Raw genomic sequence first — 24,809 nt, 5'->3', positions numbered from 1 at the left:
GCTTTAGAACAAATGTTCTTGAAAAGGTAAGAACCAAGAAAATTGAATTTCAGTGCAAGGAAGATTAAAACACATTAAGCAAAGACAATAGGGGAACACTAAATTAGAATTTGTTTAGGGATACTAAGCATACGTTTAGAAAGCAGGAGATTATGAAACAAAATGTTTGAGGAAGAAAGAAAAGAATTGACAAGGATTTAGGAGAGCTTGTGATACTGTCTGATAGAGAGATTTAGGCTTCCAGTGCCCAACCGAGTCAGTTTTTATAACACTCAAAAAAGTAGTTCCTAAAACACACTACTCTGATTGCCAATGTTCAGAGAAAAAAATATGACAGAGTAACCACCAACAATTTGAGCAAATAACCGAAACAATGCCATTCTGCTGCAATATTTTAATTTACACAGTGAATTTGGAATCAAGACTGAAAGGAGTAAAAACTTCCCTGCTCACTAAAAGGTTTCTATTAAGGAAATATATATATATATATATAAATAAAATATATATATTTTATTTATATATAAATAAAAATAATTGAACATTTCAAACATATGGGACAATCTCCAAGGAGTTGGCTGTTTTTGGTCTCTCTTAGGGTATGCCCAGCTTGTGTGTTTTCAAGAAACATTCAAATACTTTTCCTCTACATTTAAAATCTTTAATTAATATACTTAAGCAGTTAGAAATGTTGGCTCTTATTGTTCAGCTAGAGTACTAAAGCTTTAGAACAGAACCACTGAACCTAAGCACTGCATTCACATAATTTAGAAAATTAATTTAGTGTTGCACTCAGAAACTCTTTCTGCATGACTACCAGCATTGGTGCTTTGTATAAAGAAAAAAAAAAACAAAAATCTTGTTAAAAAAAAAAAAAAAAAAAAAAATAGAAGAAATTACCAGGGTGTGATGGGTGTTCTCCGCACCCTTACCTGACAGGGTTAAGGTAGTTGGGAAGGAGTTAATTAACCTGACAGCTACACCTGGGAGAGAATTAGGCTGGAGAGACAAGCCCTAATTAAAGCATGGAGCCCAGCTGGAAAGGAACAGAGGGGTCTAGTGTAAAGCCAGGAAATTGGCAACAGAAAGAGACTGTAGTGAGGGAGCCTCTAGTCACTTTCTGGATGTTCGAGAGGGAGGGAAAGAAGGACATGCAGGGAGAAAGTAGAAACCCCAGGGGATCAAGGCCCAGAAGGAAGGAAGGGTTTATCCAGAAGGGTGGTGGCTCAGAGAAACAGCAGCAAGATTTAAGATGGTACAGACCTTAGCATCTAAGTAGAGGCGCTCTGAGTTAGAACCTGGAGTAGAGGGTGGGCCTGGGTTCCTCCACCAGCCACTGGAAAGTGGCACCATCTGGGTAGTGATGGAGAAGGCTGCTGGAGACAGTCTTCTATGGAATGACTTTGATACCCCAGAAATGGGAAAACACAGTGACCTGACTGGAGGAACAAGCCATGAAGGGAGAGTATCTGGAGTCAGAGGGAGAGAGACACAGCAGGGCATGCAAACAAACATATGTCGGACCTGGAAAGAGCTAATCCCCATAGAAGCCAGGAGGAGGCGCCCTAGTAGCGAGTGGATCCCATGACACAGGGTCTCCTCTCTTAGCAGCAGTCCAATTCAAGTAGAAACTGAATAAATAAAGGACTACAATGAAACTATAAATTAACTACACATGATTACAATGAAAATTAAAGATACGCCTTTGTGTGGTATCTGATTGTTGTTATTCTTAACCAAATGACGTACACAACAGAATTCTGTATTTTAAAGTTACTATCCTCTGTGTTTCTAACACGTTATAGACACTGATCACTGCATATTTACGAAAACATCTTAGCTGAGCTAAACACTGAGCTAGTTTTAAGACTATACAGTTATGACACATGCCCAGTGAAGTAAATGCTTTTTTTGCTATGTTGTTTTAAGCAGAGGTGTTCCTGGAAGCATTTTTAATTTTGCTGGCACCAGTTCAAACAACCCAAACTTTTATAGAATAAACAAAGAATCATCCCTTCCAATTTAAAGAGAAAATAAAGTGCAAGTAGTCCTCAGACTGCGCCGTTAAAAGTGCCAACATGAGGACAGCACTCGAGAGGGTAAATAATAAGTGATCTATAAAAACACCACAGAGAAGTTTAAGAATTAAAGTGGGAATTTAACTTTCACTAGATGTTCTCTGCTCTCTTCTTGATGTCTGCAGCCAGGAGAAGCGGTGATCAAGATGACCCTATGTATCGCCCCCTCACATGTTCTTAAAAAACTTACACATGAGGCAAACATCTATTAGAACATAATAAAAAGTTTAAGATATCAAATAATCAGTATCAGAATTATTACCCAATTTCAATGCATAATAAGAAAAATTCTGGCACGATAGAAAAAGTTTTAGGGACAGATTTTCAAAAGAGATTTTAATTTGGAGTCAGAATTTCATTGAGAGCGGCTAGATGCTGAACTCTTCTGAAAATCTGGGCCAGAGAGCCTTAGACCCCAAATTCTTATAAAGCCTGGGTAACTTTATGTACCTGAGTTGTTCCATTTAATTCAATAGGACTATTCAAATGCATAAGTATTTGCAGGATTGGGGCTTGATTCTGATCTCATTTAAATCAGAAATGACTTCAGTAAAGCCAATGAAGTTACATTGGTGCAAGTGAGATTAGAATCAGGTCCATAATGAAGAAATGAACTGTTTAGTTTTCCTATTTTAAGTGCAATTAATGATATTTTGTGAAAATGGTGGTTGAGAACAGTAGCATAATTAGTTATTTCATTGCTTTTCCATTGAAAATTGTTACAAAATTGGATTGAATTTGCTCACTTACTGACTACATAAGCTTGACTTATTCACAGCCTTCGAATTACATGAGAGGACATATATGGGGCTATTTGGAGTGAATGAAAGCACATTATCATGAGAAAATGCAATATCAGAAAGGTATTTATACAATGCAGAAGTGAAGCAGGGAGATGAGATACAGCAGCTTCCTGTCAAAGGTAGTCTGAGATCAGTAAAGCTGCACTGGAACTTAAAAGTGCAAGAAGCTGAAGGTAAACAGGATATGGCCTGTTTGTGGCCTTTTCCTAGCTAAAGTCATTGACACTTTACAAGACAAAATCTCAACCAAGAGACCACATCATAAAAAGAGTTGGGAATGTTGATCAGAATTCCCCTGCTGGACATGTTTTTTAAAGCATGACCATAAAACTGGATTTCTACAGACAGTGTTGTATATTGTACGGGGTTAATATTCGGTCCCGATTTTCTTCATACTTTTCTATCATTTTCTGCATGTCATTATCAGCTGGAATCACCTAGAAAACAAGAAAATGAAAATTAGAACAAGAGGCCCTATAAAAATCTGTATATTCTTTCCAAAAATCATTCATTTTGCTAGCATTTGAAAAGCAAGAAATACTACCACTAAGTCCCAAAATGAACTACTCCTAGGCACTTGGTCAATTTGTTTTCAGTGCAGGGTTTGGGATGGGTTTTTACAAGCAATGGGTCAGATTCTGCAAACACTTACAGACAAGCATAATGCTTACTACTGTAAATAGCCCCTTGGGTGATGAAGTAAGAGTCATTTGCAAGATCAAACTCTAAAGCTGTATCCTATTGAGAGTCATGAACACTTCTTGAAATTTTTCTTCTCCAAATCATATTAGAAAAACTAAAGTGACATTTGAGAATTGAAATTTTCTCTGTGTGTGCGCGCGCTTACCTGGTTACAATTGATAAATATATACTTACAAGCACTGGAGAAGGAACTTTAAACAGTGTTTGTTTAATAAGCCACTCCTCATAGAGCTGATGGATAGCTTCTAAATATTCCTATAAAAAGCCATTCAAAACAAATGTTTACAGAGGTGAAACACATACTGCGGTTTCTGTACTTATATTTTTTAAAGTAAACCAAATCAGCTAAGAGGTCAATGACTTCAACCAACTGTGTATAAATAAGAAAGCTACCATCAAACACTTGATACTAAATCCAGGTTTCAGACATGGTTTGACAAATAAGGCAGGTCCTTATTATGCATTGCATTGTGACTACAGAATACAGTGCATCAGAAACTTTCACCCAACATTTCATTTGACTGAAGTCAGATACTTTAAGGCCAAAAGGGATCATTGTGATCATCTAGTCTGACATCTTGTATAGCACAGGCCAGAGAGCTTCTCTAAAATAATTCCTGTGAAGCATTTCTTTTATTCCCCTAGCTCCAGTCTACCATCTAAGCTCCACTAGCACCATCATTCCCATGGGATGCCATCAGGGCCAGCGCAACCCATTAGGCGACCTAGGCAGTCGCCTAGGGCGCTGCGATTTGGGGGGCGGCAATCGCGGTGGTATTTTGGCAGCGGGACCTTCCGCTGCCTCTGTGGGGGGCAGCATTTCGGGACAGGACCTTCCGCCGCCTAGGGCGGCGGAAAAGCTGGCAGCACTCCTGGATGCCATTGCCACTTCATGGCGAATCCACACAGACTGGGCAAGTGGAAACTTTGAATTTCTTCCTACTGGCAATGGCCACAATTTATCACTGGTGTTAGGATTTAACCTATGCTGGATCTAATCCACTGAGTCAATGGGACTGGAGAGCTCTCAGCACCTTGCAGGATCAAGATCTTTGTTTTAATTCCCATGGGAGGAGTCTGACTTAAACCTTACACAGAGATGAATAGACAGAAGAGGAAAGAACAAAAGGGAAAACTGAAATGAACACTGACTTCAGAGCTGTTTTTTATGTGGATACGTTTTTTCTACATTCCCAGTTGATTTTCTTCAACTTCCACTCACGTCCTTTAAAAGCATTTTTGCTTGTCAGCAGCTATTAGATTTTCATGAAGAGGACTTAACCTTTTTCATTCACTATAGGTTTTTTCCTCAGTAACAGAGAAAGACACTGCAAAGTGCAACACATGATGTCTCTTCAAAGCCAGTGTAGTAAAATAATAGCTAGGGCTTATTCACCTAGGGGACATTTCACATGGCTCAGGATTTAGCTCTTGGCTTTTATCTCACCATATATGTTCAACCTACCCAACTGCTCTTACTAAATCACCTTACAATAGAGGCACTTTAATAATAGGCAGCACATTCCTTCTATTACCCCATTTATTTCTGGCTTAGGGATTTATTTAAAAAGACCTGTTTGAGGCAGGGCCTTCACATAAACTATTGTTTAAGAGATGTAGTAATCTAATTGTACAACTTATTTTTATTAGGTTCCTGTATCACTGCGTGCTTGATTTTTCAAACAGTGCCTTCTTTTGGGGCACAGGCAAACACCTGCAAGGGCATTTTTCAAGCCCAAACACCTCTGCATACAGCTGATGAAGTTTGCACATGTAAATTCTATTGCCCGCACGCACGGGGGCTCATACTGAAGAAGTGCATGCGGAAAAGGAGAGCAGGAGGACACCCTTTGAAAATTTTGGTGGTGAATTTCTTTTTCTTCCCCATGTTCACTGAATTGTATTGTACTGACCTACCAGAACTGCAAACATGTAGAACTTGGGGTAGTCACTGTCCAAAATTATTTTGATTTTTAAATAAATAAGGATTAACTTGTCTCTACTAGACTATAAAGCTACAATGAACCCTACACACTCTTCCTAATACTAAGTTGCACCCATCAGTGGAAATAGGTGGATTACATTGTGGCAAGACCCTAACTTTTATTAACTGACTACAGTACAAAATTTTTATTTAGAGGGAGAGGAGCTACAGATTAAAAGCTATGAAGATACAAACACGTGATGCCCTGAAAGGCATCTTGAGCCTCTGCTCTACTATGATGGAAGATTTCCTTACCATAGCAATGATCTTTTCCTCTTCTCTGCATCTGTTCTTTAATCTCTCATAACAAGTTTCAGGAGAAGTCTGTAGATAAACTGCCATTAACAAAACATTGGAATAGTTATTTTCAGGGGTCAGGTTAGAAAGCAACATAGAGCAGAAATCTCCTCCACAACCAACAGAAAAGCAATCTGTGCTAGGCATTTCTGACATGGATATCAGCCACAAACGTCCACAGTGGCTCCACTGCTGGTCAATCTATCAGACACCAGTGGATTTGCTCTCGGAGGAAGGTAGCCACCTCCAAACGTCATGGATATATATAGATGAAGTATGGCAATGTAACAACAGCACCAAATGTTCCAAAGGCATGACTACTGTTTAACGTGTACACTAGAAGGTATTTCTTATGTCACAGAAATTTAGGACACAGGAAATAGAAATAAGAAAACATTTTTTCTTCTTTTTCATAATACAATACATAAAAAATACTCAATTTAAAAAGGGACCAGTGTCAAAGAAGAACATGTTTTACCTATCAAATCAACTGAAACATCAGTGTTCTTTGTGATCCATTCAAACCATTCAGTTAGCACTACGTAATCCACTTCTGGCATTCTCCCACTGCAACAATCAATAAGAAAATGATTTTTTATTACCTCTTTTACTACAAAATCATACAGTGTACAAGAGGGCCTGATTCTGATCTCTCAAATGATTTGCACCAGTATACCTTTGACCTCACTAGAATTACTCCCGATTTACACCAGCATAAGTGAACTCAAGACCCATAATGCCTCTAGTCATACAGAAATATCGTTCATGGGTCAGACATATGAAAAACATTTAAAAATTAAATACTGGCTAATATAACCCTCAGTTTTAACAGTTTTTGTAACACAAATTAGTATTTTATGCTATTTCACAAAAACACAGTTACTTGGTGAACTAAGTAGGAAAATGTTACAACATCAACATCTATACTGTAGATACAGTAAATCAGCATCAATTATATTTCTAACATTTTTCACAGTGGGACTGTTATGAATGTATTTAAACTGTTGCACACCATGCTGCCATGAACATTTGATTGACTAAGCAACAGCGACAATTTGTTACAGTTGCCAAAAGAAAGAGCAAGAATAATGGCATAATGTAAATTACACTTTACTTTCCATGTGAGAAGTATTTATTAGGATAGGGGATTATTGAAATATTCAGGAAGGTTAATTTGAGCTCTGCATTCCATCATATAGAATAAGCAATATTATAGACAACTATCCCAAAATGATCCCCTGTGGGTCCGGGGACAGAATAGGCCCACTGCTCCTCCTGCATGTCATAAGAGGCAACTAAAAGGGAGCTGCCTGGAGGGATGGGCTCTGCCAGGTTAGAAATTTGCCCAAGACACACCATATGATGAGCAATTCAACCATGTCCATACCGCATTGGTCACAACCCGGGTTAATAATGACCGCGCCATCCGTCTCCCACCAGGGCGGACGTGACAAGTATACTACTGGTGTAACCCCAACAAAGAAAATCCATGGAAGAGATGATATCACTATAGTCACATGGAATGTAAGGACACTGAGACAAACAGGGAGGTTGAAAAAACTCACGTACGAAATGGAGCAATACACCTGGCACCTCCTAGAAATCTCTTAGGTCAGATAGAAGAACTTCGGAGAGGCACTAACGGAAGAAGGCCATGTACTTTATTACAGTGGAGAGGACAAACATGTCAACGACGTAGGATTTCTAGTGCATAAAGATATCAAGAATTCAGTATTAGAATGCCGCAATATCCAGCAGGCTTATTTCCATCCATCTAAAGGCAGTACTGTTTAATGTCACAGTGGTACAAGCCTACGCCTCTACAACAGACTATGACAATGAGCAAATTGAAGATTTTTACAATCAGCTCCAAGATATCGTTGATAAGGTACACAAGAAAGATATCCTGATTGTACAGGGAGATTGGAATGCTAAAGTGAGTACTGACGCACAGGCAGATTGGCAAATTTATTGTGGCCCTTTCTGTAATGCGGTAACCAATGAAAGAGGATTGAGACTTCTGGAGTTTTCCAGCTATAACTATCTGGTTCTTGCAAACACATTAGGAGCACATAAAGCATCCAGACAATCAATGTGGCATGCACCTGACGGTCTACATCACAGCCAGATTGACTACATCGTGGTGCAAAACTGATTTTGTTCTGGGATTAACAGAGCTAAAACAAGGAGCTTCACCGGTACTGATGTTGAAAGTGATCACGACCTTGTAATGCTAAACTTTTGGCTGCGGCTAAAGAAAATCGTCAGGCCAAAGTTCACCAGAACCAAGTTTGACTTAGAAAGACTCAGAGACTGAAACATTGCAGTCATTTCAAGCAATGATTGACGGAAAATTTGCCCCACTGTTTGCTCTAGAGAAAGACGTAGAAACAATGACGAACAATTTCATGAGGCAGCAATGGACATCCTTGGGAAACACCGTAAGAAGACAAAACTCTGGGTCGCAAATGAAATATTACAAATGTGTGACAGAAGAAGAAAACTCAAGAGAGACAAGAACAGCACTAAGGGAGCTGATAAATACAGAGCGATTGGCAGAAAGACCAAGAAAGGAATGAAGGTGGCCAAGGAGATATGGATTGAAAAACAATGCTCTAAAATTGAAGAGTGTATCAATAATAAAAATAGCAAACAAGCCTTCCAGGTTGTAAAATATCTGACGAAGGAAAGATGGACCAAAGCTAACGCAATTCAAGACAAAGAAGGGAATAGTCTTACAGAAGAAAGGGACATCATCAATAGGTGGACAAACTACTGCTCTGATCTATACAACCACCAGACAAATGGGGATCTTAGTGTTATAGACAGACCAGATTCAACAGAGGAGGATGACTTTCCAATACAGCGTGAAGAAGTGGAGCCAGCTGTGAAATCACTCAAGAATGGAAAGGCTACAGGTATTGACAACATCCCAGCCGAACTGATGAAATTTGGAGGAGAAATAGAAATAGATGCACTCAACAAGATCTGCAACAAGTTCTGGCCCTTCACATGGACACAGTCACTAATCATCACTCTGCCAAAGAAAGGCAACCTGCAATTGTGTCAAAATTACCAGACCATAAGCTTAATTAGCCATCCCAGCAAAGTGATGTTGAAAGTCATATTGAACACACTGAAGCCACAAGCGGAGAATATCATCGCTGAAGAACAGGCTGGCTTTCGTGCTGAAAGAAGTACCACAGAACAGATTTTCAACCTTCGTGTTCTATGTGAGAAGTACTTACAACACCAGCAGGACATCTACCACGTCTTTGTTGACTTCAAGAAGGTGTTTGACAGAGTATGGCACAAAGCTCTCTGCGCAACCACGACGAAGTAAAATGTTGGTCGTAAGCTTATTCCTTACCATTAAACAACTGTATGCCAAGGCCAGCAGTGCAGTTCTCATCAATGGCACAATAGGAGAGTGGTTTTGCACCACTGTTGGGAGTCCGGCAAGGCTGCCTTCTTTCGCTCACACTGTTCAACATCTACTTGGAGCGCATAATGACTGATGCCCTAGAAGATAACATATGCACAGTCAGCACTGGGGAGCGAACAATTTCAAATTTTCAGTTCACTGATGACACTGATGGCCTGGCAGGCAGCGAAGATGAACTTGCCAACCTTGTGAAATGATTGGATGAAACCTCCACAAAATACGGCATGGAAATCAGTGCAGAGAAAACCAAGCTGATGACAAATAAACATGACGGAATTAGCTCACATATCACTGTCAGTGGACAAGAACTGGAGACAGTGAAACAGCTCAAGTATTTGGGGGCAATCATCACTGATGAAGGATCAAAGGCAGAAATTCTGGCAAGAACTGCGCAAACAACTGCAGCAGTGGCAAAGCTAAAGCCAATTTGGAGGAATAAGAACATCTTCCTGGAATCCAAACTGAAACTGCTGCACACATTGGTCATCTCCATTTTTCTGTATGTGTGTGAGACATGGACCCTTACGGCAAAACTTGAACGGAAAATACAGGTAGTAGAGATGAGATACTTCCGTAAAATCCTGGGCGTCTCCTACTTTGACCACGTCACTAATGAAGAGATCCGCAACATCATCACCCAATGCGCTGGGTCATATCAAGACCATGAAGAAGCGCAAGCTGAAGTGGTACGGCCATATAACATGATCATCTGGCCTATCCAAGATCATCCTCCAAGGGACAGTACAGGGGAAGAGAAGAAGAGGTAGAGAGAAGAAGAGATGGACTGACAACATAAAAGAGTGGACAGGAATGGACTTCGCGGAGACTCAAGCACTGACACACAATCGTCAGGGGTGGAGACAATTGGCTGATTGCTCATCAATGATGGTGCCCCAACGACCAATGCGGTTATGGGAGTGATGATGGTGATGATCCCAAAATGATCATCTTGATAAGAACAAACAGTAAAATATTAAACATGTAAATGAGTACAAGAAGTACTGATGTGTAGAACTCCTAGTAGACCTATGACCATTTGCAGCTTTCAGATGAGTTTAAAAGAGACAGACTTCGCTGCCATTCTTTTGGCAACATGTTTGGGTCGTCACCAGGGTGGAGACAGCAGCATATAAAGATATTTGCAATATCTATATTGGAGTTAAGAAAGAAAAAGAGCAAAAGCTTGCAGAAATTATACTACCCCCATTCCTTGTCTGCCATCCAAATTAACAGCTTGCCTCCACAATTTGGAGAAAGACAAAGGGAAGGGTAACAATTCATTGTGAACAAACAACTGTTGTTTTTCAAATACCCGTAACTAGCAAATGTTTTTCCGTGTCACCATCCATAATGATTTTATATTTTAACTGCACAAGCCAAGGGAAAAACAAACAAACCAAGGTTGATTCTGCCACTTTTCCCCCAAGACATATGAGAAAAGGAGGAGTGGCAAGGCTGGATAGAAATGGAAGTACAAAACAAAAACAACAACAAAACCCAGAATTAAATATATATTGCAATTGGGAGCCAATCCTGAAAATCTCTCATGTGCAGGCAGTCTGTGCTTATGTGAGCAGTGCCACTGAAATCAATGGGAATACTTTGCATGAGCATCTGGAACAGGCTCATGGAAAATAAAGGTCATGTGTAAGAATCAAAGCAGAAGTCCCTCTATCTCAACTGAAATCTTGCTGACGAGGACATGACTCTTCCAAAGTAAAAGTTCTCATTGCCAAGGTTATATAGGAATGGGAGCAACTTCCTAACCCAACTACTAATCTGATTTCAAATGGAAAAATTAACTTAATTATGATTTAATCATAAAAATCATACACATTCAAATGCATATGTCTAAAATTGCTAAAAACCAAATACATGCTTCTATTTCAATACTAAATATAGAGTTGTTATAATGATAAGAATGCAGAATCATTTGCATTTCTGTGGTGGCTTTCATCATAGAATCTCATGGCAAATGCAAATGAATGGAGCCTTGCAACATCCCTGTAAATATTCTTCAGTTTTTTGCTGACAGGAGTGCTGAAGCACCGAGAGTTAAAGTGACTTTGAAAGCCCACACCTGGATCAATGGCACCACTGGGAACAGCACCCGGAATTTTTTATCTCCCAGTCCCTTGCTCTAACAATGAGAAAAGGAAGGAATTATGTTTAGATTAGAGGTATGGACCTCCGCTTGCTCCATGGCTTTGAGTCAGGAACTCATACTATACCCTGTTTCTATAAGCAAAGTCTAACCCAGGGGTCGGCAACGTTCGGCACGCGGCTCGCCAGGGTAAGCACCCTGGCGGGCCGGGCCAGTTTTATTTACCTGCTGACGCGGCAGGTTCGGCCGATCGCGGCCCCCACTGGCCGCGGTTCGCCGTCCCGGGCCAATGCGGGCGGCGGGAAGCCATGGCCAGCACATCGCTCGCCCGCACCGCTTCCCGCCGCCCCCATTGGCCCGGGACGGCGAACCGCGGTGAGTGGGGGCTGCGATCGGCTGAACCTGCCATGTCAGCAGGTAAATAAACTGGCCCGGCCCGCTAGGGTGCTTACCCTGGCGAGCCGCGTGCCAAACGTTGCCGACCCCTGGTCTAAACTCTGTTCTTATACAGAATGCCTATCCACCTCTGAGCAGCCTGGATCTTTATTTCAAAACATTCAAGGTCCCCTTTTTTAAACACAGTTTTTAACAAAAATGCACGTTTCTTGTAATTGATAGCAAACCCCTTAAATAAATATCCCCTTGCACTGATATTAAACTAAGACTCCTCTTCTGCCATCCAGTTTTTATACTAGGTAAACAATCTTTGCTGGAAAGGTTAGTTGAATAGCTTGGATCCGGACCTCTCAGTAAAATTCCAGCAGCCTGAACCTGAAGATGTCACTCCAGTTGGTCTGGTTTTTTGGAAGCTCATTACAGATTCTGTTGATATACCATTGGCAACTACTGTTGGATTCCCTTTATGGCCCTTGGTCGGTTTACTTATGACAGCTGATTTATGACTTGCCTAGGGATAAGGATCTGACCTGAATATGAGAATCCCCCAGGGAGTAGCTAAAGGCAGAAGAAATTGTTCCTTTGGCTCCCACTTGGAAAATGAGGTATACTTCTTTATGAAGACTATTAGTTAAGTAAATGGTTACACTCCAGACCAGTTAAGATGGAGCTTTACAAATTCCAAAAGTTCAATGATTTTCTTTAATCTCACTAACTCTCATACAGAGGTTGAAAGGACCCCCATTAACTGAAACTACAGCATAACTCATCAATGCAGATAAAGAACAAGGGCCAACTTCCAATCACGTACCCCACACTGCATTATTGAAAAGCAATTTGTTTTATACCTTCAGGCAACCAATGAAAGTAGCCATACTGCTAACAACACACAGCTCAAGCTCTCCATTAAACGATCTAGAATTGTGATAAAAGCTTCCACAGCAAGGACTTCATTCTAGCTAGTACAATAATGTATATATCTCAGTGCAACACGCAGGTCATGACTCTCAGAGCTAATCAATACAGAACAACCCTCAGAACTCTCTCTTCCAGGTTATCTAGTGCAGGGGTCGACAACCTTTCAGAAGTGGTGTGCCGAGTCTTCATTTATTCACTCTAATTTAAGGTTTTGTGTGCCAGTAATACATTTTAATGTTTTTAGAAGGTCTCTTTCTATGTCTATAATATATAACTAAACTATTGTTGTATGTAAAGTAAATAACGTTTTTAAAATGTTTAAGAAGCTTCATTTAAAATTAAATTAAAATGCAGAGCCCCCTGGACCAGTGGCCAGGAACCGGGCAGTGAGAGTGCCACTGAAAATCAGCTCATGTGCCGCCTTTGGCATGCATGCCATAGGTTGCCTACCCCTGATTTAGTGTATTGCTTATTGTTTATCTACTGAACATGAGTCGGAATTCTGCTTCACATCTCTGGCTAATGCCACTGCACCAAAAAATGAGTTCACATGCCACACAAGATGGGGCAAGGAGAATGGACAAACCACTGGTCTTAAAAGCATTAAAATAAACGAAAGTCTTAGAACAAAACAAACAAAAATCTTCTCTGCATCGTTGTGCAGTGTGCTATGCAGCAGTTAGCTACCACCCTCCACTAGAAGTGGCTGCATTTCCAGATTGCGGTGAGCTATACAGTAACTGAGGATCTTTCTGGATGAAAAGGTGCTATCTAATAAACGTAAGATATTGTCATTATATCTTTGTAGAATGGGTCTTCAAGAAGTAATTTAGTTACTCCCTGGGAAGGAATTAACAGAGAACAAGGTTTCAGGAAGAAATAAAGACAGAATATACAGTACAGACCCATTTACGCACGAATCCACTTAACACGCGGTAGCGCCATGCCTCCCAGTGCTACCTATTTAACACGCAAGACTCGTTAGCATGCGGTACAGGAACTTGCTATGTAGGGCTACAGATTTGCTCACTAACTCACTGACATAGAAAACGACAGGAAGTGCGGAGCGGAAACGTGTTGTACATCTTTACCGCCGACAGGGGTGGGGCAGCAACGTTAAAGCGCTGCCGCAGCAAAGGACCCTGTAGCGTTTTAAGGTCCCTGCCCCTTTTGCCCCCCCTCGGCCGCCGACGGGCGGGGGGGGGCAGCAAAGGGAGCAGCTGCCCCAAGGCCAGCAATTTAAAAGGGCCCGGGGCTCCGGACACCGCTACCGCAGCAGCGCTGTCCAGAGCCCCGGGCCCTTTAAATCGCCACGGGAACCCCAGGCGGCACAGACCAGGCAGTCCGGAAGGGCAATGCTGACCCCCTAGCCCCACCCGTTCCGCCTGAGCCCCCGCCCCTTCCAGAGACCAGAGCGGCCCCCACCCCATACCGGTAAGTGTCCTGAGTTACTTTCACCCCGTGTAGTAATAATAATGGTTTTATTAGATTAGACATTTGAATTTATATTCTTACAAAGCACCGTTAACAGATAGGCCTGCAGTATTTGGGACGCTGTGAATACGTATGTAATCCTAGATAATTATACATGTATATATAGATATTTTAAGGTATTTCAGCATGGCCCTCAACCCGCGGTCCTTTAACACGCGGTTGTGATGGCTTGACTCCTGACATCCGCGCATAAACGGGTCTGTACTGTACTTCAATATCACACCAGTACACCAGGTTCACCAGTGCAAGAACAGTCTCTCTTCACACGCATGCTCACATGCCACTAAACTCTCAGCATTATGAAGTGACAGTCCCTTGGGCTACCCAAGCCTGCGAGCCACCTTGTTACCCCCGCCTCCAGTGAGAGGGAGTCTTCCTTGTGGTAGCTGGGTGGCAGCTCACAGACACCATCAGCCCTTCAGCCACTCAAGCACTGCTCTCTGGGCTTATGCCAGCCCTAACGTCCCCTTGCAAGTTAACAGCTCCACCGCAATCCCAGAGTCCCTTTGAATTGTTCTCCCATGACATCCAGTCCCTGACACTGGCTATTCGCACAATTTCCAGATCCTCTGCACACAAAGGTGCAGTCGACCCTATTTTACTGGTTCTTCCTTAAACCACCACCCCTATTACCCACACAGCACTTATAATAAAACAAAAGGAGGTTTACTTAAGGAAGAATAAAGATTTAACTAGAACCAAGAGTGTGGTGGAAACAGGTGATTACAGTACAAAATAAAATCATGGACCGTGAACCTGGGCCTATACTTATCAATAGTTACCTTTCCTATCTAATAAAGTAGATTTCCCACCCCCCAAGTTCAGTCTATTGCAGAGCTGGCTGGTTTCTCAATAACCAGGATCCAAATCGTTCATGAAAGCACCCACCTCCGCCAGGGGTTCTCCTCGTTCAGTGCATCCAGAATGTCTTCTACACTCTGTGATTCTGAAAACAGTGTTTTGTTTCGTACACAGCCAGGATGAAACTCTGTCTAGTGTAAAGTTCCTTTTTCACCTCTGAGAGGTTTGGATTGTTTGATTGCCTAGGGAGGTTGTGGAATCTCCATCATTGGAGAATTTTAAGAGCAGGTTAGACAAACACCTGACAGGAATGGTCTAGATCGGGTGGGCAAACTTTTTGGCCCGAGGGCCACATCTGGGTGGGGATATTGTATGCAGGGCCATGAATGTAGGGCTGGGGCAAGGGGTTGGGGTGCAGGAGGGGGCTCAGGACAGGGGGTTGGGGTGCAGAGTATGGGAGGGGGCTCAGAGCAGGGGGTTGGGGTGCAGGAGGGGTGCGGCAGGGGAGTGGGGTGCGGGCTCCGGCCCAGCGCCGCTTACCTGGAACAGCTCCAAGGTGGCAGCAGCGCACAGTGGGGCTAAGGCAGGCTCCCTGCCTGCCCTGGCACCGCGTCGTTCCCGGAAGTGGCCAGCATGTCCGGCAGTGGCTCCTGGGGGTGGGGTGGAGTGGGGCAGGCTAGGCTGCTCCGCCGCGCACTGCCCTCGCCTGCGGGTACCACCCCCAAAGCTCCCATTGGCCACGGTTCCCCATTCCTGGCCAATGGGAGTTGCGGGGGGCGGTGCCTGCAGGCAAGGGCAGTGCACAGAGCCCTCTGCCCCCCTCCCTTCTCCCAGGGGCTGCAGGGGCATGGTGCCGGCCACTCCCGGGAGTGGGGTGGGGCCAGGGCAGGCAGGGAACCTGCCTTAGCCCCACTGCGCCATGGGGTTGGCAATCCCGCGGGCCGGATTGAAAGCCCTGATGGGCCAGATCCAGCCCGTAGTTTGCCCTCCCCTGGTCTTGATAACACTTAGTCCTGCCATAAGTCCAGGGGACTGGACTAGATGACCTCTCGAGGTCCCTTCCAGTCCTATGATTCTATGGTGCCGCTGATGGTTTTGCATGGATAGTTTTGGGAGGGAGCAAGGCTGGTCAATTGAGATTTTCATCACCTTCCCAGCTGATTAGGGATTGCTTGAACGAGCCATCCCTGAGGCCCATCATCTCTTGGTGTTTAATTTCTACTCCAGGTCCATAAAGCATACTTTCAGTATAAACACACTGGTTTTTAAATATTACCTGTGCATACATCTCGCAATGATTATGAGTCTTGACAAGTTATGAGCTTTTTGCAGACACCTCACATGATAGCCCTTTTGGATAAATACCTTGCAAAATATGTGTTCGGTGTAAGGAGTTTGTCAGGTCTGAGGTGAGAGTGGTTTATTAAGACAGTGACCTCTTGGCAAAGAGTCCCCTGTTGTCACACATGTAAATAGAGAATGCTTATAGAATTAATATTCCCCATGTCTCAGAACCATAACAGTAGCAATACCTATTTAGTGTGGGGAAGATTTTCAAGGTAATGATGGCAGTTATGTGTCTAACTCCCACTGATGCCTCTGAAAATCTCCTCTTATCAAGACCCAGAATAAGCAATATGATTGCCATGCAAACTTGGTAAGTAACATACCTATGTCAGGTCAATGCATAGCTTTATTTTCTTGATATTTGTAGGGAAGAAACTATTTTGTGGTAGCAATTTCAGTGCAACTACTGCACATCTCAGATGGTTTAAAATCATCAGGGCTTTGGTTTCATGCCTCAGGCTTATCCCCCTCTGAAGTGTTTTATAATCTTGCCTCAGTGAGGGGGGAGGGACTAAATGACCTCTTAAGGCCAGCCCTATAATTCTAGGATTCTACAAGAAAACAGAAATACACATCTTGGTGCATCTTAGAGTTGCAGACTAGTTACACTGGGTATGTAATACAAAAATTTCCTTAGTCATAATCACATATGCACTAAGCAATAAGATTGCCTGTGGTTACAACATGCCCCATTTTAGGAAATCCAAAGTAGGTCCTAAACTACATATAACGTCATCTATTAACTGTCAAACCACATCTATTAATTATAAAAGAGCAATCACTTTTTGTCCCTCTACCTCACCTGTCATGTCTCCTTTTTCATATTCTAGGAGTTCATTTCCCAAACACCTAAATATCCATTCACAGACTCTGACTCTTGTTTGTTTAATTTGCAACCAATTTTGCAGTTTGTTGTAATGAGGCACAAAGTAAATACCTGATCCCCAACACTAAAAAAGACACAAAAACAGAAATGCCAAGAGCCATAGCTGCCTGTAGAAAATAAGTTACAAAGTCAAGAAATAAGTCATTGCACGTTATACTTAGCCTTTTAGCAGTAGGCAAGATTTTCAATCCTTATGACACAAGCATTTGGTCCAATATGAAAAAAGCAAATCAATAGCTTAAAAGAAAGAAAAATAACTAAGTATAGTCTTCCGAATACAGACTATGATAAACAGTGACTCTTACTATTTTCCACTGTTTTTACATGCCTTACATCTTAGCTTAGCACTTACGTAAACATTCAAAGTAACTCAGTAACAAACACAATTGAAGAGCTTGTGTAGCATGGATGCCATCTTGTGGATCTACTGGCAAGCAGCTGTTTTTCCCACAGATTTGGGCAAGAAACATTTTTCCTATAACCAGTCTGAGGTTTCACAAATTATAACCCATTACAGATTGTTTCAAATATATTAAAAAGCCAGCATAGAATCATAGAATTGGAAGGGACCTCAAGAGGTCATAGTCCCCTGCACTCAAGGAAGGACTAAGTATTATCTAGAACAGGGGTGGGCAAACTTATTGCCTGAGGGCCACATCGGGGTTGCAAAACTGTATGGAGGGCCGTGTAGGGAAGGCTGTGCCTCCCCAAACAGCCTGGCCCCCGCCCCCATCTGCCCCCTCCCACTTCCCGCCCCCAACTGCCCCCCTCAGAACCCCCAACCCATCCAACCCCCCCTGCTCCTTGTCCCCTAACCACCACCCTGGGACCCCACCCTCTATTTAACCCCCCCTGCTCTCTGTCCCCTGACTGCCCCCACGCCTATCCACACCCTCGCCCCGACAGACCCCCCGGGACTCCCACGCCTATCCAACCCCCTCATTCCCCGTCCCCTGACCGCTCCCCACCCCCAGAACCTCCGCCCCATCCAACTGCCCCCTGCTCCCTGTTCCCTAACTCTACCCCTCTCCAGACCCTGGCCAAATCTAGTTTGTGTAATTAACGTACATTGTATCTACTTAATTTCCCTGTTCCAATTGCCTATAGTTTTATTCTTCGTGTCCTGTCCTAAATTGTAGTGTATCTTTCTGAATACTACTAAACAGCTATTTTGTTTCAGCCAAGAGAAGATTGGATTGAATGTGTATGTGTGTGTTTGGATATATACGGCAGCATTGACTGAGTAAGGAACCACTAGCTCTCTAATACACTTCTACAGGTTTCATGGATTACTGAAATGCAAATTATCATAGAAAACTAAGATGATCAGTTTATTTAAAAAACTCTACAGTTAAAAAAGACGCTAAAGTAGTAAACCATGTACTGTACCTTCGATATAAGTTTTCTACAAAAATGTGTTTTGCACTGTGAATTGACCTCTCCATCATTCTTAGCGGGGAAATCTACAAGATAAAAACAGCCGCCATTCACTAGTTTTACATTTTCCAATGTTCTTCGTTTCTTTCACCCCCTAATGCTGCATAGCATGTCCTTTTACCTCCATTTTTTATTAATCTTCTTCATGGTCACTACATTATTAAACTCCTACTAAACTATGCTGATTGTAACACAGACTAATTGTTTGGGCAGAGAGAAAAAATTACTCTTACTCAGGAAACATTTCTGACAGGTTTCAGAGTGGTAGCAGTGTTAGTCTGTATCAGCAAAAAGAACGAGGAGTACTTGTGGCACCTGAGAGACTAACAAATTTATTTGGGCACAAGCTTTCATGGGCTAAAACCCACATTATGTATATAAACCTGGGATTCCAGAACCAGGAGTTTCCTGACACACTAGACTTATGGAAGATGTCTGAAAGCTGACTGCAGGAGCACCCAAACCCACCAATACCAAGAAGTTAATCACTAGATACTTGACTAGAAAACTGCAGTCCATTAGAATGTGCAGAGCAATGGGAACTGTCACTGCCTGAAGTGGTGCCCTCCTCCGATATGTTACTGAGCTTATTACATAGGGCACTTATCAGAGACACTATAGAAAGAAAACAGGATTTTAGAATTGTCTCAAGTGTGCTACTCCTCCTTCACGGGGGCCAAAGCAGTCACTGTAATTGGTAGAGTATCTCAGCTTCATCTGATCTACCACCCAAATGGGCTTCAATTTTGGTGAGTGATGATTTCCTGCCACTGTTTAAGCTTTTCTCCCTGGTCTCTAAAGAATCAGGTGGTGCTTGAGGAGTTCTTTCCAATCAGCTATTCTGCACAGAGTTAATGGTCACATAGTCACAATTGCTACTGCAAGGTTGACACAGGAACTGGCAGCAGAGTACAGATTAGAATGCAGGGGAATTCTTGGGAGCTTTTAATGAGCTCTTAAGAGACACTGGGACTTTTAACATTTTGCAAATCAAACAAAAGAACTCTCTGCACTTTCAAACACATCCAAACCTTTTGGGTTTTTTCCACAGCTGTGCTAGGAAATACAAAGGAACTAAAAAGGCCTTCTGGGTACTGAGCACCCCCAGTTGTCTGCTACTCAATATGCTCCTTTGCATGGCAGCTCTTTCATCTCACAACTTTCACAGAAGTGATGGTGCATGGAGCACTTTTCAAGGTGCTTTGCAAGACAGAGCTCTGGAAGGCTCCCTGCCTCTTTAGCCTCCTCTATATCTACAGGGAAGATTGAGAGAGAGAGAAAAGTTCCACCCACCCTGAAGCTGGACAACACATGGGACTCTTCTGTGGCTGAGAGAGCCAGAGCAGTGCTACAGGGCATGGGGCACAGAGGGGTAGAAGTGGAAGGCATTTTGCCCATGGAACACAGAAACAGACTGAGGAAACACCTGAGGATGGGGAGGGAACATGCTCAGAAGTGGAAATGATGACACCCTCTAAATGGGTGAAGCATGCACTCTCCCAGTGCTCACTGTTAACAGGTGCAGAGGAGATTGGGATGTGGATTTCACCCCACCCAGCCATGCTCCCTGTGGAGTGCCTCTGGCCACACTAACCCACCTCCCTCATACTCACTTAGCACAAGACCAATGTGCTGGCTGCCTCCTTCATTAATGCACAAGATGGAGAAAGGTCTCCCTGTGACCTCTCTTCCCTGTGTATCTGTGCAAAAGCAGCCACAATCTGGTATGTTCTGTTACTGCTTTAATCCAGACTAGGGACATGGCCATTATAAAAGGCTACTGTCTGCTCATTTTAGGAGACTAGTGTCTCAGCATCTTTTCATTGAAGCTACCAATCATATCCTGTTTCCCTCTTTACATGCCAGCCAGGATACAGGTATAATTTTGAATATTCACATTTAAGATTACCATATGTGAACCCAGAGTTTGAGGTTCCAACAATTCACATACCCCAAAAAATAAATAAAAAGGCAAAGATAACAATCAAACTGAGAGATGACCAACACATGGGCCAACATTTAACAGTAAGCAATACTGGATATGGGAATGAAACACATGTAAATATAGGAGGTAGATGCCCCAGCCCTCACTGAGCATTGACTTGAATATATCAGTGTTGTCTTTTCACATGGAAATTCCTACTAGCTTAGGAACACAGAATGAAAGTCAACCTAGGGTCTTATCTTCTGGATGCAGGGTTATCAAATTATTTTGATCGATAAATGCATCTTAATATCTCTGCTTCAGATTAAAAGAAAAAAATATCTTTAAAATTACCATTGGCCTGGTATGCTGATCCAACATGGTAAGCTGTATGTATGTCTGCAACGTTATCCCCCACCGTGATGAATCTTGATACATTAAGCCCTGGTGTTGGGGATGGGGGCAGAAGAGTGAGAGAGAAATAAAACCACTTTGACTATACCAATTAGTAACAAATAAAGCTAAGCTATATATTTTATACCTGCTCAGAGTTACCGAAATAATGGCATTAAGGTAGCAGACACCAGCATTATTACTCCTGGGGGCATTCTGCGTCAAAACATTAAAAATTCTGCGCCAAAACATTAAAATTTCTGTGCACAATATTTTAAAATTCTGCAAATTTTATTTGTCAAAATAACACTAAATAATCACACCAGTTTCAATTATTTTGGAAATTTATTTCAAAATACCTGTCAGCAAGTATGTCTGTCAGCAAGTATGTATGCCAGGGGACCAGATACCAACAACCCCTCCCCCACAGAACGTAGGCGCCAACTTCTCCTGGCGCCGGTGGGTGCTCAACACCCCCCACGGCCCTGCCCCTGCCCCGACTCCACTCCTGCCCCACTCCCCTCTGCCCCATCCTGTCCCCATTCCAACCCCTTCCCCAAAGTCCCCGCCCCAACTCTGCCCCCTCCCTGCCCCTATTGGACTCCTTCCCCAAATCCCTGCCCCTTCCCCGCCTCCCTCCCACAGCTTGTTACACCGCAAAACAGCTGTTTTGCAGCAGCAAGCACTGGGAGGAGAAGCAGGGATGCGGCGCACTCAGGGGAGGAGGCGAATGGAAGGGGAGGGGAGGGAAGGGGAGCTGGGGCGGGGAGCTTGGCTGTCGGTGGGTGCAGAGCACCACCAATTTTTCCCTGTGGGTGCTCCAACCCCGGAGCACCCATGGAGTCGGCGCCTATGCCGCAGAGCCCAGCTGTGGCCCCCCCGCAAAGCATTTCTCTAATCTCCAGGACTCCCACCCCGCTTCAATTCTTTACACCAGTAAATATCAGCCTGTACCATAAACCCAAAGAATAACACTTTATAGTAAAAAGGGAGTTTTTAGGATCAAGTGTTGGTTTGCAAAACGGCTTAATAGCAAACATCAGGGTTTAAAGTGATCTGAATTGCCTGCGGACACAGACTTGGCCTCTCCCCCCACCTCAAAGAGAGCTGTGAGGCAGGTGGTCTACTGCTGAAGATGTTGGTGACAACAAGGCATGAAGCGGGGCATCCCCCTGCTACACTGCCAATGGAAAAACAGAAAGCGGAGCATCAGTAACCTCCACCCAAGGGAATTTGATTTCCTCAGGACACACTGCTACTAGTAATGGAGCCAAAATGCATATTGTGAGTACAAAAGTGCAAGTACTTTGAACAGGTTGTTTGTGCAATTTAGGCTGGAAGGGAAATTTATTCATTTACTTGTATTTCTGACAGACACACACACACACACACACACCCCCGCTCTGGGTAATAATGCTATTTATCAGAGGGTGGAGTCTCTGACGGTGCTGCATCACTGCATTAAAAGTGTCTGATTCTGTGAGGTGAGGATGACCCTGAACTCTCCCCATAGTCAATGAAGGCACTCAACATCTTGCAGGACATTGTCTCAGCAGTCACAAGGCACTCCCTGACTGCCAAATCCAACTCCTTTCACCTTACTACACACACTCTACCTGTACTGTATTGTTTAGTATTAAAAAACACTTTCCTGCCTGCTTTGAGCATTTGAAAGAGCTGTCCTAGCCTTAGTTTGTTTATGAACTAAAGAACTCACTGCCAGGCAGTAACAGACCCATTGTGTCTCTGAGATCACTTTAAGACTCCAATCCTGCAACCTGCTCCATGCAGACAGACCTTTATGCCTGCACAGAGCTCACTGATTTCAAAATGTGGCTCACTGTGGGTGCAGTGGCCATCAGCATGGAGCTGCTTTCAAGATCGGAGCCCAAGTCCTTCCCAGGACTACATTTTGCACACAATAGGTTTAATGCCCATTCCTCAATAAGAGAAAAAAAAACAATCACCATCATGATATTCATGTTCAGTTACATAAGATTGTGACCATATCCTTGCTAGGGACTTCAATGCATCTAAACCTTCACACAGGACTTTGAGAACCTCAGGGTCCATATTTTTAACAGAACATAAATCACAGGATTAGTTCCTGCCACTTACCAGAAGATTGTGACCACGTACATTCCTCCACTTAGGCACAGGTTCCGTCAAAACCTTAATTAAAAAATGACATTCATTCCATGTAACACAAGCAATTTCAATTTTTTTATTTTATTTATCTGAATGTATCAACATATTCATTTATAAAAATGGTCTTGAATAATAAAGTGTCTGTACTGGAGGATCTATCCCTTTTTTTTTTTTAAAAAGGACTGATTTAATGAAATACACAATGTAATATTTAAGAGCGATTATAAAAATGAAAAAGATGCATTTAATTACAAAATGTGATGGTTGGTAGTTTTATTATTATCATTATTATTATTTTTATCAGCCCACCAAAACAAAGCAATGGCTGACTAATCCCACGTAGAAGGCTGTCATTTATCAGTAACAGTGTAAAGAGAGAAGAACTGACAGCTGAATGTAGAGGGTATTTCATGCGAAAGATCTGCTCACAAATTAAATTCCCATAGGACAAAACAGAATGGCAAAGGAATAAAAGCTGAAGATCAATATGCCATTATACATAACTCTCATTTTATTTCTGTGGATCAAAAAGAAATGCAGTTAGAACTTTAATAATAATCAAAATTAGACAGAAAAAGAAGGTCTATTCTGCCCTAAGTAGCTAAAACCACAAGAGTCTCCAGGGGGGTCTCCATGTGGGCATGAGGATCCACCAAACTACATGATCAGGGCATAAAGGACTTTTAAGATCTTAGTGTGAGTTTGAGATTAGCTAGCTAAACTACATGCATTTAACTTTCTAAATTTTTGCACTGTATACATATTTAAAAAAACATTTTGGGCTACTGGCTAGTTATTCAACTCAATTCATTCCTTTTAAATTACAAAGGACCCTCTTAATACTAAGTATCCCTATGAAGAATCCTAGATTTTTGTATTAATATTCTTCTTAGCAGATCTATCAACACCTTTAAGATTTTATGTACACATAAATAAATGCTTCCTGAAGTTTATTCTGAATTTGTTTTGGTTAAAGCAATTACAGTATTAACAATAGGTTTGTCTTTTCCTCATCCAAAAGCATTTTGCCTATGGAATATGGGATCAAATCTCATGTTTGTTTGACAAACTTCCAAAAAGGAATTATACAAATGTATTTTTCGCAACTAACCAGCATATCTTTACCTGAATTATTTTAGTTATATGGGACTAATACCTTTTAGCTTCATTACGTGAATTGTCTCCGACTTTGCTTATTATGAGATCCATTTAAGATTTTTTAAAACACAGTGAATAAAAATGGTAGTTCTATTGACTATTGTTAGCTTAATGAGGGACAACATTTGATCTACAGAATATACCAGGGGTCGGCAACATTCGGTACGCGGCTCGCCAGGGTAAGCACGATGTGCTGGCCGCGGCTTCTCGCCGCCCCCATTGGCCCGGGACGGCGAACCGCGGCCAGTGGGGGCCGCGATCGGCCGAACCTGCCGCGTCAGCAGGTAAATAAAACCGGCCCGGCCCGCCAGGGTGCTTACCCTGGCGAGCCGCGTGCCGAACATTGCCGACCCCTGAGGGGTAGCCGTGTTATAGTCTGAATCTGTAAAAAGCAACAGAGGGTCCTGTGGCACCTTTAAAACTAACAGAAGTATTGGAGCATAAGCTTTCGTGGGTAAATGCCCACTTCATCAGCATCTTATGAAGTGGGCATTTAC

General features: G+C 42.6%; 1 protein-coding gene across 1 annotated transcript in view; it reads right to left on the bottom strand.

Moving 5' to 3' along the window:
* Positions 1-2,677: 2,677 nt before the first annotated feature.
* Positions 2,678-24,809, bottom strand: part of TK2 (thymidine kinase 2) — a 26,378-nt gene continuing 4,246 nt past the window's right edge. The window contains exons 4-10 of the mRNA XM_026652678.2: positions 23,125-23,178; positions 20,968-21,057; positions 18,642-18,715; positions 6,340-6,428; positions 5,820-5,899; positions 3,755-3,835; positions 2,678-3,315 (exon numbers count right to left, since the gene is read on the bottom strand). Coding sequence (XP_026508463.1) covers positions 3,217-3,315; positions 3,755-3,835; positions 5,820-5,899; positions 6,340-6,428; positions 18,642-18,715; positions 20,968-21,057; positions 23,125-23,178 — 567 coding nt within the window. The 3' untranslated portion in view covers positions 2,678-3,216. The remainder of the gene's footprint in view (positions 3,316-3,754; positions 3,836-5,819; positions 5,900-6,339; positions 6,429-18,641; positions 18,716-20,967; positions 21,058-23,124; positions 23,179-24,809) is intronic.

The sequence above is a fragment of the Terrapene carolina genome, unplaced genomic scaffold, assembly GCF_002925995.2.
Source record: "Terrapene carolina triunguis isolate 2854851 unplaced genomic scaffold, T_m_triunguis-2.0 Scaffold130, whole genome shotgun sequence".
Classification (NCBI taxonomy): Eukaryota; Metazoa; Chordata; order Testudines; family Emydidae; genus Terrapene; species Terrapene triunguis.
This window is presented reverse-complemented; position numbering and strand designations above follow the sequence as displayed.